The sequence below is a fragment of the Artibeus jamaicensis genome, unplaced genomic scaffold, assembly GCF_021234435.1.
Source record: "Artibeus jamaicensis isolate MK-2021 breed Jamaican fruit bat unplaced genomic scaffold, CSHL_Jam_final scaffold_916, whole genome shotgun sequence".
Taxonomy (NCBI): domain Eukaryota; kingdom Metazoa; phylum Chordata; class Mammalia; order Chiroptera; family Phyllostomidae; genus Artibeus; species Artibeus jamaicensis.
The window spans coordinates 30,441,063-30,453,709 of NW_026522059.1; the positions used below are offsets into that span (position 1 = coordinate 30,441,063).

General features: G+C 47.4%; 1 protein-coding gene across 1 annotated transcript in view; it reads right to left on the reverse strand.

Annotated features, from left to right (window-relative positions):
- Nucleotides 1–12,647, reverse strand: part of PTDSS1 (phosphatidylserine synthase 1) — a 66,458-nt gene that overhangs the window by 35,679 nt on the left and 18,132 nt on the right. The window contains exons 3-4 of the mRNA XM_037131093.2: nt 5,370–5,414; nt 540–664 (exon numbers count right to left, since the gene is read on the reverse strand). Of these exons, the coding sequence (XP_036986988.2) occupies nt 540–664; nt 5,370–5,414 (170 nt within the window). The remainder of the gene's footprint in view (nt 1–539; nt 665–5,369; nt 5,415–12,647) is intronic.

Consider the following 12,647-nt stretch of genomic DNA (forward strand, 5'->3'; position numbering starts at 1 on the left):
TTTGTGATTTAATAAAAATAATGAATGCCATGGCCTAAATCACTACAAGTGGCCCTTCGTGGCAAGTGCGAGGGAAGGGGCATAGCACTGGGCTGGAGGGGGAAACGAGGGGCTGAGGGTGCCGAGCAGCCGCAGCCGCCATCACCGGGGGCCTGGTGTGCACAGGGCACCGAGCCGGGCCCCATGGATAATGTCACCTCGTTTAGCTCGCAACCAGCTCCCCAAATAAACAGAGCAGGCCACCCAAGTCCTAGAGCTGACAAGCGACAGGGGCAGAGTTCCCACCAAAGCCTGTCTCGGGCTAATGTTCCCACTCGGCCCACCATCCCGGTCACACCGAGGGAGGATTTCATCGCCCCGCCTCCCTCGGGAAAGCCACGCGCCTACCCACCTGCCCAGAAACCTGGCTTCAGGTCTGCGCACAGCGAGTACAAAGCAGGGGCAACTGAGAACGTGCACCTGACCACCGCCGACACCCAGGGGCCCACCGCCGACACCCAGGGGCCCTCCGGTTTCTGAGGCCGCCGACGAGAACATACCATGACGTCCGCTTCCCTCGTGGCATATCGGAGGTTTGGATCCAGCCAGTACATCAGGGATTTCACCTGCTCGAAGTTCAGGAAGAGGAGGAAGACCAGGAACAAGAAGTAGAGCACGCTGAGTCCTGCGGGAAGGGAGCACAAGCCGCCCAGGGGGATCCGGGCTCAGAGGCGGAGCACACATTGCACGCAAGTCGCCTACAGCCAACCCGACACCCGCGTTGTGACACAGCACGTGGAGACCCCCGCACCATCCCGCGTCTCCTTTGGTGAGAGTCTGATACGCAGCCCTAACTCCGAGAAGGGGGTCGGGAGTTCTCGCTGAGAAAATGATGCTGACACTGACACGGGAAGGAAGGGCAGTCAGAGGGGAAGGAGTGGGGGGTGGAAGCAGCTTTCAGGCAGAGAAAGGCGGGCAGGTAGGTCCCTGGAAAAAGAACCGTCTGGAAGCTGGCAGGTGGCTGGGGGGCCGGCAGAAAGGGGAAGGGAGTGCGGTGGCAGCGAAGCGACAGGCAGGGCTGGGGCCACGGCAAATACTTCTGATTTCATCTTGGGGGAAACAAGGAGCACTTGAAGGGATTTAACTGGGGAAATAAGATGGTCTAGGTCACATTTTATAAAGCCACTCTGGCCACTGGGAGGAGAGTGGACACAGGCGGGCAAGGCCAGGTGTAGACAGTGCAGTTGTTGGGCGGCCACTTCAGGAGTAGAGACAGGTATACAGTGCAAGAGTGGCCCAGCGCCACTCACCCACACCTCACACCCCAGCTTAGCCGGTGCAGGCATCGTGTTACGGTCACATCATATCATGATCGGTACCCTAATAAGCATCCCCCGCCATTCAAAAATAAGGTTAGTCTACTTCAAGAAGGCAACACCCTGTAAATACATTTTAGAAAAGGTTGAAAACCAGCCACCAGTAACTTTGTCACTTCTCTGTCTGTGAACCTCCTAGAATTAAAATGTTAATATGGGACATCTAGACACTGTGATACCAATGACCTTGGATCACAGCACCCCATCTGAACTTGGCTCCGCACTGATCTGCCACGAGCCACTCCAGACGGGAGAGAGCTTCCGTGTCTGCAGCGCCGGGCTTTCCACCCGGGAGCCGGGGCAGGGCAGGGCCTTGAGAGGAGTGTCCCCACCAAGAGGTGCATCCCCGGGCCCAGGGAGCACCCAGGTTAGGCACAGAGGCAGCAGGACCTCCTCAGGTTTGTACTTATGCGCCAGGTAACTATTTTTACAAATTTTCCACTCAAATGCTCCCACCACCATCACTGCACCTTATTACGATCCTTTCAGAATAGTCACTTTAAGGTAGAAAACAGCATGTGTGGAGCAGGGGTTCTTACTGGGGTTCATGGCTGGGCTTCAAGGTCCATGAAGAACATTCAGAATATGTGCCCTGTGTGTGTGAACAAGCACGTCCAAGTGTACGTGTGCCTGTGTGCCGGTTAGGAAAGGAAGGGATCTACTGTTCTTCTCACTAAATGGTCAAAGGGCTCCATGACCCCCAAAACATCTCAGCTAAGAAACAAAACTGTTCATTACCTATAATGGACCATTTGAAACAGGAAAAGCAGATGTAGCCAAGTAGCTGAAAATAACTTCCAACTTCAAGCAGCAATATTAAGTCCATGAAATGTATGATGCAATCAGGACTATCTTTTTAAAAATGTAAATGAATAACCTCGCTTCTCTGCAGAAAATCCTGCCTCAACTTCCCACTGCCCTCCACACCCACAATCCTTACCGGCCTCCGTGCCCTGTAGATTCAGTCTACGCCTAACTCTGACCGCTCACTCACTGTGCCTGGGCCTGCTATGCTCCGGCCACCCTGGCCTGGAACACACCAAACTTTTCCTAGCTGGGGGCCATTTTCACAGCAATTCCTTTGCCTGGCCCCCACAACCCTCCCCACCCCTATCTTTGCTTCCATCCTTCTTTCCCTGCAGGTTTCAGGTTAAGTGTCCTGCCTTCTTGCCTCCTCTCATGCTATAGGCCTCATTTGTTTTTGTTTTTTTTAAATATATTTTATTGATTATGCCATTACAGTTGTTCTATTTCCCCCCTTCATTCCCCTCCACCCTGCACACCCCTTCCCCCACCATTCCCCCCTTTAGTTTAAGACCACGTGTCTCAAGTTCTTTAGATTCTGTATTTCCCATACTATTCTTGCCCTCCCACCTATCTATTTTCTACCTACCGTCTATGCTACTTATTTTCTGTACCTTCTCCCCCCTTCTCCTTCTCCCACTCCCCCTGTTGCTAACCCTCCATGTGACTCATTTCTATGGTTCTGCTCCTGATCTAGCTGCCCTCTTAGTTTGCTTTTGTTTTAGGTGTGGTTGTTAATAACTGTGAGTTTGCTGTCCTTTCACTGTTGATCTTTTTTATCTTCTTGTTCTTAGATTAAGTCCCTTTAACATTTCATATAATAAGGGTTTGGTGATGATGAACTCCTTGAATTTGATCTTATCTGAGAAGCACTTTATCTGCCCTTCCATTCTAAATGAAAGCTTTGCTGGATAGAGCAATCTTGGATGTAGGTCTTTGGATTTCATGACTTGGAATACTTCTTTCCAGCCCCTTCTTGCCTGTAAGGTCTCTTTTGAGAAATCTACTGACAGTCTGATGGGAACTCCTTTGTAGGTGACTGTCCCCTTATCTCTTGATGCTTCTAGGATTTTCTCCTTCATTTTAACTTTGGCTAATGTAATGATGATGTGCCTTGGTGTGTTCCTTCTTGGGTCCAACTTCTTTGGGACTCTCTGAGCTTCCTGGGTTTCCTGGAAGTTTATTGCCTTTGCCAGATTGGGGAAGTTCTCTTTTATTATTTGTTCAAATAAGTTTTCTACTTGTTGCTGTTCCTCTTCCCCCTCTGGTACCCCTATAATTTGGATTTTGGAGTGTTTAAAGATGTCCTGGAGGTTCCTTAGCCTCTCCTCATTTTTTTGAATTCTTGTTTCTTCATATTTTTCTGTTTGGTCATTTTTTTCTTCCTTCTGGTCCACTCCCTTGATTTGAGTCCCAGTTTCCTTTTCATCACTATTGCTTTCCTGTGCATTTCCCTTCATTTCAATTAGTTTAGCCTTTATATGTTCCTCTAGTTTGTGACTAAAATCAACCAGTTCTGTGAGCATCCTGATCACCAGTGTTTTGAACTGTGCATCTGAAAGTTTGGCTATTTCTTCATCGCTTAGATTTATTGGCTCTGGGGCTCTGAGTTGTTCTTGAGCCATGTTTTGATCTGTTTGTGCCAGTTAAGTATGAGGAGCGGAGCCTTAGGTGTTCACCAGGGCGGGGCCACCCAGGTCGCTGGTTTGTGATGCTGTATGTGGGGGTGGGGTCAGAGAGGGACAATAGTGGTCCCCTCTGCTGCTTCCCGCCACTGGGGCCTGCATGGTCCGTCTCACTGCTCATTCCTTTACTGGTTTATCTTCTCGAGAATGTGTGACCACGGTCAGCCCTCAGTGGGTCCACCGGCTTCTCCACACCTGGGATCCGCCCACGGCTGCTGGCGCACCTGGGTCGTGTGCCAGGGTTGGTCCGGTGGGTTTTTCCTGCTCTGCTGCTGACTCTGCCCCTGGTCAGAGGGGGGCAGAGCATACTGGTTTGGCTGAAGGGTTCGTTGTTGTCAGACTTCCATATAGTTCAATTTTCTGTAGTTTGGCTGCGTTTTTGTTGCTAAAACTTTGTTGTTTTTAAACTTGGTTGTGGGAGAAGGCACAATGTTTCCACCTACGATTCCATCTTGGCGGAAGTCCTCATTTGGTTTTAATAAGCATCCTAACACTTAAGTGACATCTGATTTTTTACCTGCACACACAAGTACTCAATGAGCCCCTGCTGAATGAACGTGGAAGACTGACCACTACATTCAAAGGGATCTGCCTGTGATCCCTGAACACTGAAACAAAAACAGGCCTCCCTGATCAAAAGGTCCATCTTTAGGGTCCTTTTGCATAAGATTATATTTTCTGAAGTTATAATTCTTTGATATCTTATTTAGACAAGATAAAGCCAATATCTATAGTCTTGAAGACCTGTTTTAAACCCATTCAGGTGACGTCACTCTTTGGACTAGAAATCAAATAAAAATAAGACATCCAATATTTATATGAAATGCTTATCGCTAAACCATAGTTCAAATCAGGACTCTTTGTCTAAAGACTTCTCCTCTTTCCAAGCTCTCTCCCATTCCTAACATTGACATTGCTGGATTTTCGGTCCTCCTGGGTGCCAGTGAGGCTAATATGCTCACAGGATACATTTGAGCTTGCACCAGTGAAGAGAAACATGAAAATGCATAAAGAAAAACAAGCCACATTCCATTACATCAAATCCTGTGTGCATTAGAGACAAAGGCATGAGAAGGGGGCAAGCAGAGTTGAAGCAGTTCACATGTACTAGAGTGTGAATTATCATCAGTACTCTATTTTGTGGCAAAGCTTTGTTTTGTTTTTTTTAAAGATTTTATTTATTTATTTTTTAGAGAGAGGGTAAGGGAGGGAGAAAGAGAGGAAGAAAAACATCAATGTATGGTTGCCTCTTGTGCGCCCCCAACTGGGGACCTGGCCTGCAACCCAGGCATGCGCGCTGACAAGGATCAAACCAGTGACCCTTTGGTTTGCAGGCTGGCACTCAATCCACTGAGCCACACCAGCCAGGGTGTGGCAAAGGTTTTAATAAAAGATTTATATTAGGAACACCAAGAAGTAAAAGGCTATAAAGTTTTTCTTTAGAGTGGTAAGTAAAACTGCTGTGATGGTATACAGAATAAAAAAGTTGTAAGTAATAAATTTTTAAAGCTAATGAGTAACTCACCAAAAACCATTCGCCACAAGGCTGGATGGGGTCGAGTAAACGGACCTGCAAAGGTAACATTATAAAGTTAGAACAAACTGATTTCAAACAGAGAGGAAGACTAAAGGCAGTGTTGCTGATCTCCATACAGATAAATAATTGATAACATAGCTCTCTACTTATTCCCCCGCAGATACTTTGAGGTCAAAGTCCAGGTCTAAATGTTTTATACACATTGTAACAATCATAGCTAAAGGCATAACAGGCACCAAGTCTCCACATGTTTTTTTTTTTTTCTTTAGAACTCAGACCATCATTTCCCAGGGAAACAATGTTATAACAATAAGTAGGTTACCAGGCTAGCCTTTAAACATATGTAACACGTATTGTACTTAACAAGTGAAATTTCCCTGCATCCCAGGAGCTCCAGGAGAAAGAGCTTCTGGTCAGTATATGTTGTGTGTGGCAGTGGGAAGGGGAGGGACTAACTCTGAAAATAAAAGAGGAGAAATACTGTGCTTTTGCAAATAAGTGAGGTGGGGACTGAGACTGAAAATCAACCCTCTGAGCATTGGAACATTCAGGCTTTTAGGCTCATGAACTGTGGCAACAAAATAGCTTTTGCCCGGCAACTCAGTTTCCATACACAGGTGCAGATTGCATACAATACAAACAAGCTTCACACAATGAAACTCATTATAAGTGGCCCAGCACTGTCTCTTCTATTTTATTTCATTTTTTAAAAAGAAAAGGAAAACAAGCTGGCTGACCTTGATGCACTAAAGTGATTAACAACCAACTGAAGAGTTACACCTCGCAGATGTTGAACACTGTTCTAATGGGACCTATCCGGGGCTGCCCACACCTTTGGGGCAGCCTTCCTACACCTGGAGAATTGCCGGTGTCACGAATCCCACGCCTCCTGGGGAGATGCCAGAACTTGCTGCCCAGCCTTCTTTATAACGGTTCTTCAGTTGCACCTGTGCCAGGCTTGACCTCAGGAGCTGGCGATACAGAAATAAGTGTGCGTGGCCCTCCTCTTCTCCCCCTGGTGCTGGCCAGCAGAGACAGTGGTGGGGAGGTGGCACTTCTCATAGTGCTTGACTGTGGCAGTGGAGGTTCCATTAGAGTTCACTGAAGAAGTGACACTGGCAGAGACTATAGTCTATGCTCACTAGGGTGTCCTCACTGGACCAGTTCTGAGTGACACCAGTTTCTAGAAGCTTTCCTGGCAACTGGTCTCCTAGCCTTCTACAGTTCCTCCTAGAGCCCGCCAATATCCTGCTAACAGGCTTCTTCAAATCAACATTGTCAGCTTCTGTTGCCTGCATCCAGGAATCTGAAGCAAAGCTAACTAATTTTCAGTCTGGAACTCATTCTAAAATCCATCTCTTCTTACACAGACTACATTAAAACATTTGAACTGCTTGCTTTGCATGAATCGGTTACCATACGGAACTGGCCCGGAGCAGGCCCGCGTAAGGCCAGCTGTAGTGTGTGGGTTCTTGACTTCATGTAGGAAAGATTTCACAACACGAGTCTAGATGACTATGAGGATCCATTTATTAAAGATGGGGACAGTGAAACAAGGAAGGGCTTAGCATAGAAGGTACAAACAGGAGAGCCTGGGTTGGGCTGCCTGAGCTCACTGGGGAGTCAGAGAAGAGGGGGTTTTGGGGACAGGTTCAGGGAATCGGCCTGGGACAAGCTGCCAGCTGCCCACTGCCTTAGAGTTTAGGAGACACGTGCCTGTGGGGAAAGAAGTGGGAGAAGAAGGAAAAGGTAATGGAGTGGGCTGCTCCCCAGAGGGGCAGCACATCGAGTCCTTTGTCACAAGGTTTTTAGCTCTCTTGCAGGTGGGAATCTTAGGAAAGGTCTCAGGGGAGGGAGGGTTCAGTAGAACATTCATTAGTTCTCCAGGTGTGACCTTTCAGGGTCATGGTCTCCACTGATTGGTCAGTGCCAGGGCAGTCATTGAAGTAGGTTCTGGCCAACACCCACCTGGTTTTACTGCTTTTCTGGGCCTGGAGCTGAAACACAACTGAGGCCTGAATGTTTGTCTCCAGGGAGGAAAGGCCAGTAGAGGAGAGGGTACCCTGGGGTACAGTCCTCGTTTTGCCAGTTTTGTCCCCTGCCGGGCACTGCGGCCTTCCGCCCTGGTGACCACCTGCACCTGGCTATAAATGGCTCAGTCACCGTGTTCCTCTATCCTGTCTCAGTTTCCCCATTCCACTAGCCAAGACGTTTTCCTACCGTCTCACCATCCTGTCTCAAATCAAGTCCACATTAGGAAAACCAGTTACAAGTATCCTCAGCATCCAATTCTATTCAGTTCCTGAGTATCGATGGTGAGAATTCAGAAAATAACTTAGGTCTGTGAGACTCTGCTTTATCCGAATGAATTTGGTATCTGAGTCTTGGATGCTGAGTAGTGAGAACTTACAGCGGGTGTGGAACGAGGTTCAGAAAGCGGTACAGGCTAAGAAGCCCCCAGGAATACAGGAAAACCCCCAACTCCAGTAGGGGGATGGGAAAGCTTACTGCACCTCCCTGAGCAAGCAGCAGAAAGCTCCGTGGGAAATGGGAGTTTGGGGTGAATACGTAAACTAAGCACGTGGCCACTCACGCTCTCTAGACAATGTGTTTTGAAAGGGAGTAGGAGAGCCACGAGAGGCACCTGTATCTCTGTATCTCTCTCTGTCTCTCTCTCTCCTGCGAGTGCAGGAGTTTAGAAAGCAGAATGAGAGCTTCTGCCACGCATTCTGTGGGAAGGGACTGCCATGCACCTCCGCTGTGATCATGCCTGCTCTAGCTGACTCCGGAGCTGCGAAGGACTCCCTTGCAAGATGTTGTCCTGCTGCGCTTGGGTTTTACCTGGACTACTAAGACCTGTGCCCTCTCCTGAGTATCACCATGATCCAGCGTAAGGCAGCACAGGCTTTCCTGCGTTCTTACACGGAGACCAACGCGGTGTATTCCAGACAAGGACGTGGAAAACCCTGGGGCTGGGGCTCAGAACCAGGTGGGGAGGACAAGCCATGCTGGGTCTCAGAAAACTGGACTCAGAACCTGAGTGTTCTGGGCTCCCAGAAGGTTGGAAGGTTGTATCTAAAGATACGCTCCTTCCAGCATTAATTGCTGGGCCTTACACCAAGGCACCACGTGAACGGGCCCCGGTTGCAGTTTCAGTGAGCTCTGTAACAAACTCAGAGACAAAGATTTATTTAAAAGTTTACCCAAATCTGTTCAATCTCTGTGATCTGACAGTGAGGGCTCAGTCATCGAGGAACACCTGTATTCTTTTTAATCACCGCCTCTTTTCTCAGGAAAGCACAGCGAAGTGGAGAAACCCGAAGCCTGTTTTAGGTTAAGCACCTTATCTTCCTAAGGAGATAACAAGTTATCTCCTTAGACACTGTTATCTTACTGAAGAAAGATAACATGGTTAACTTTCTTCAAACACCACTGGAAAACTCACGGCTAACACTGCCATCTTTTAAGTAATTTTCTCTTCCAAATGCTGTTCGTCACTGAGTTTTGGTTGATGCTCTTGACTTGTCACCATGAATGATGATGGCTCTCTGGCCTGCAAATGTGACTTCATCCATACCACTGAATTAACCTTTCAGACACCACCGGGGAGCCCAGCTTTCTCTGTGGTCTCCTCTTACAAGGCCCTTCTCTAAACTTCACTGAGCTTGCAACAGAATTGCATGCCCAATCGACGCTTAATATCATACGATGTTATTCTCAAGAGCAATCATAACATTAATTCACAATAGTCGGCAGTGCTTTCCTGAGCACTCACTGTGTACCAGGCTGGGGGCTCACACACCTCTCAGTTCTCTTGACAGCTGGTGAGGAGGGTGGTACCTTCGTCCCCATTTTATAGGTAAGGACACTGAGACCTGAGAAAGCAGCCCAGGGTCACACAGCTCACAGGACGTCACTCCGGCCAGAGAGCACATATGTACTTCTCTTCTCCATCAACTCTGTCAGGCCTTGGTCAGCTCAGGAGGGGAGACTGGGGGGTGAGTCGAGGGTCTGAGACAGTCCTGGGAGAAGCAGGCTCTCGGGGGTGCTGCTGAGGCCCCACAATGTGGAACTGATCAGCGGGGTGAGGGAAAACTGGAAGGCCAGGGAAAGGCCAGGGAGCTGATGGGAGGTGCCTCACATCGACCAGCAGAAAGGCCTCCAAAGGCCTCTTCCACCTGGGATCACATTTTTCTGAAAACCTCCCCCGCCCCATTATCCGCCCCTAGGCAGTGTGTTCCAGCGTGCACCAGAGGATTGACAGGGTGCTTGAGGAACCTGGAGCTGAGGGCCTAACAGCTCTCAACCTATAAGGCTGCTTCAGCCCAGAGGCACTTCCCCTGCTACTTGGTGACTACCCCTACTGCAGGAACACTGTTTCGGGGTCTGGAAAGAGAATTTTCATTTTATTTACTGCTATTTGGATTTTTAAGTCCTGACTTAACCCCTAATTGAATTCTTCTCTTTTTTCCCTAGATTTGCCACTTATACATTGTAATATCACCTCACAATGTTTCTGAAAAAGTACAAATTTAAAAAATGCCCTTTCAGCTTTGCAAACTGAAATATACTCGATCTGAAAAAATCATTTAGAGATCGGACACGGTGGGTTTCAGAAGAGACAGAAGAACAGTTCCACGGTGCTCTGGTGGGAACAGGCTGGCGGGAACCATCTGCGTCTTTCACCCACAGAAGGTGAGATGAAGCCCTGGAGAGAGTGAGGTGGCCCTTTCAGTAGCAAACTTCAAATCGGCCCACTTCTTAGAAGTGCATTCCAGCAACATCACTCGCTAAGAGTACCATCTTCACCATCACATAATAATATTACTAAAAGTATTATTATACTTAAAAAACAAACAAAAATGAGGCTGGCATTTTTCTCTATCATAAGCTTTGATATTCGTGCTCACTGGATCGCCCGCACTTGGCTACTCCAATCAAGTCACCTTTTTGAAGCCGGGCTTTCCACAGCCTGCATCTGCCTGGGAAGACAGCGCCGCCCAGAATCTCCTCTGAACCTGCGCTTCACCTCCAGCCTTCCCCACAGAGCTGGTCTCACAGCAACTATTTCCGAGGGTTCCAGTGAAGAGAAGGTTCCTTCTCTTCCCCTGATGCGCTCCATTGCCTGGAGTACTTCTTACCTCCTTTATTTCCAACCTGCTAATAGCTGCCTGGAAGCGTCTGGACCTCCACCCGAGGCACTCTTCTTTGTCTGTGACCGTGTGGGAGGAATGAGGAAGGCTTCTGGGAGTGTGGTGAAGGAAGGAAGGGGCGCTGTTTGGTTGTGGACCCTGGCTCTCTCACCAAGCACATTTAAAAACTACACGTTTTATCTTCTTCATCAGTCCCTACATTAGAATTCCTAATTTTAACCAGATATTAAAAGCAAGTTTAATTTCAAAAGAAACAGAAACCAAATGTCCTCATCATGAGAGGCAGAGCAGCTAAAAAATGACCTCAGAGATTAAAAATAAGGTTGCTGCTTGACTTGCCAGCAACAGTTATACCTAAAGCACCGAGGCTTAAAGGTCCAAACTCAGGGAAGTGTAATTCTGTTTAAAAAGACTACAAGTTTACATTTGTGCCCTCAGGCCCTCTTAATTGGCTTCTCCCCTTATTATTTTTTGTAGCTTTAGTGAGGTATAATTGACAAGACTATAAGATATTTTATTATTACTAAAGTTCAAACGTCTCTTAAAAAACTAGAAAAGTGAATAAGATTATTTCTATGCAAATTTTAAACTTAAGAAAAAAATTTTAACAAGAAAAAGTAATGGAGCAGGGGACAGAGAATGAGGGGAGACAAGAACTTTTTAAATTGAGAAGACAGTGAACCTTCTGGATCACCTTCAAATCTCAGAGATGTAATTAGCACCATGCTGAGTTCGGAAGTCAGATGAGCCTGAAGGACAAACACTAAGATAAAATCAGGAAAATCAAGAAATACTACTATTTCACCCTCCTTAAAACACCTGAGAGAAGTGCTGAATGGTGTTTTCTCTCTCAGATAAGTCAAGGAAAAGAGAGGGCTAACAGGGTGATTTTTTGTTTTGCTGACAGGTTGGTCACTTAATTCAACACACATTCCCTGGGAGGCCACTGTGGGCCAGGCACTGGGGTGCAGAGCAGGCTTGGGTGGTGCAGAAGGGGGAGGAAGTTCAGGGCTGCCTTCAGAAGCCAGAAAAGTGCACCAGAAGGTCAACTGCTGAAAGAAATCTCAAAGCCAACTGGAGACTGAAACAGGTTTCCAGTTTCACTCCAGTGATACAGTTATAATTACGCTCCAATGATACAGTGCTGTCGTTAAAATTACCCTTACATCTGAGTGTCAGTAGCTGTGATGGGTTGGAGGTAGTATTTGAAACAAACAAAAATTTAAGGGAACCAAGAGAGAAGGGGATGGAAGAGGATGGCAGGAGAGAAGTGTTCGGTGGCGAGCAGACTTTCCTTCCCTAGTTTTACTGCAGGGTCTTTCCCTCCATGTCTGTTTACAGGGCTGAAGGAAGGAACTCTACAGCCCAAGCCTGTTGTTACTTGTCCTGTTGACTTTGACCATCAAAGAAATTTTGTTGCCTATCCACTCCACTCCCATATACTGTATATCCCGTAAATTCTAGGCTCATAGAGGTAATCCTGTCCTTTTATTCTTTCATACTGTGAGACCTACTGGAGGTCTATGACGTGGCTACCCCGCCAGGCATTATGCATTTCTGGTTGCAGAGCCACCCAGTCCTAAACAAAGAGAACTGGGAGCTGGTATACTGCAAAGGTTTCTTCACTCTTAAAAAAATATATACAGGAAGAAAGGGCTTTTTCTTCTGCTGGACACTGTCCACGAACACAGGTCTTGCACTGTAGCAGCTACCTCCAGATCACGAGGGCAGCAAAGCACACGGTTGGGACCAACATGCTAACGGCGGTGGAACAGACAAAGGTAAAGGACCTGCATCTCTGCACGTCACTGAGCTGCTGGATCAGCCAACCTGGAACCACTCTCCCTGGGAACTTCTGGTGCTGTATGAAAGAAGCATTTTCCTTTTAAAATGGGGGTCCTATTACCTGTGGCCAAAAGCATCCTGACTGTCATAAAACCCTATGGAGAAAGTCAAGGGCTTTCTTTGTTATTTAGATCCTGAACAAAAACATAAAAAAATCACAGGGCCCCTTCCTGTAGGAACTGACCAATTCCATCATGCAGATGGCATACACAAACTCACACATGTGAGACATATGGACACAATCACATTTAGGCCTCTACTCAAGCAC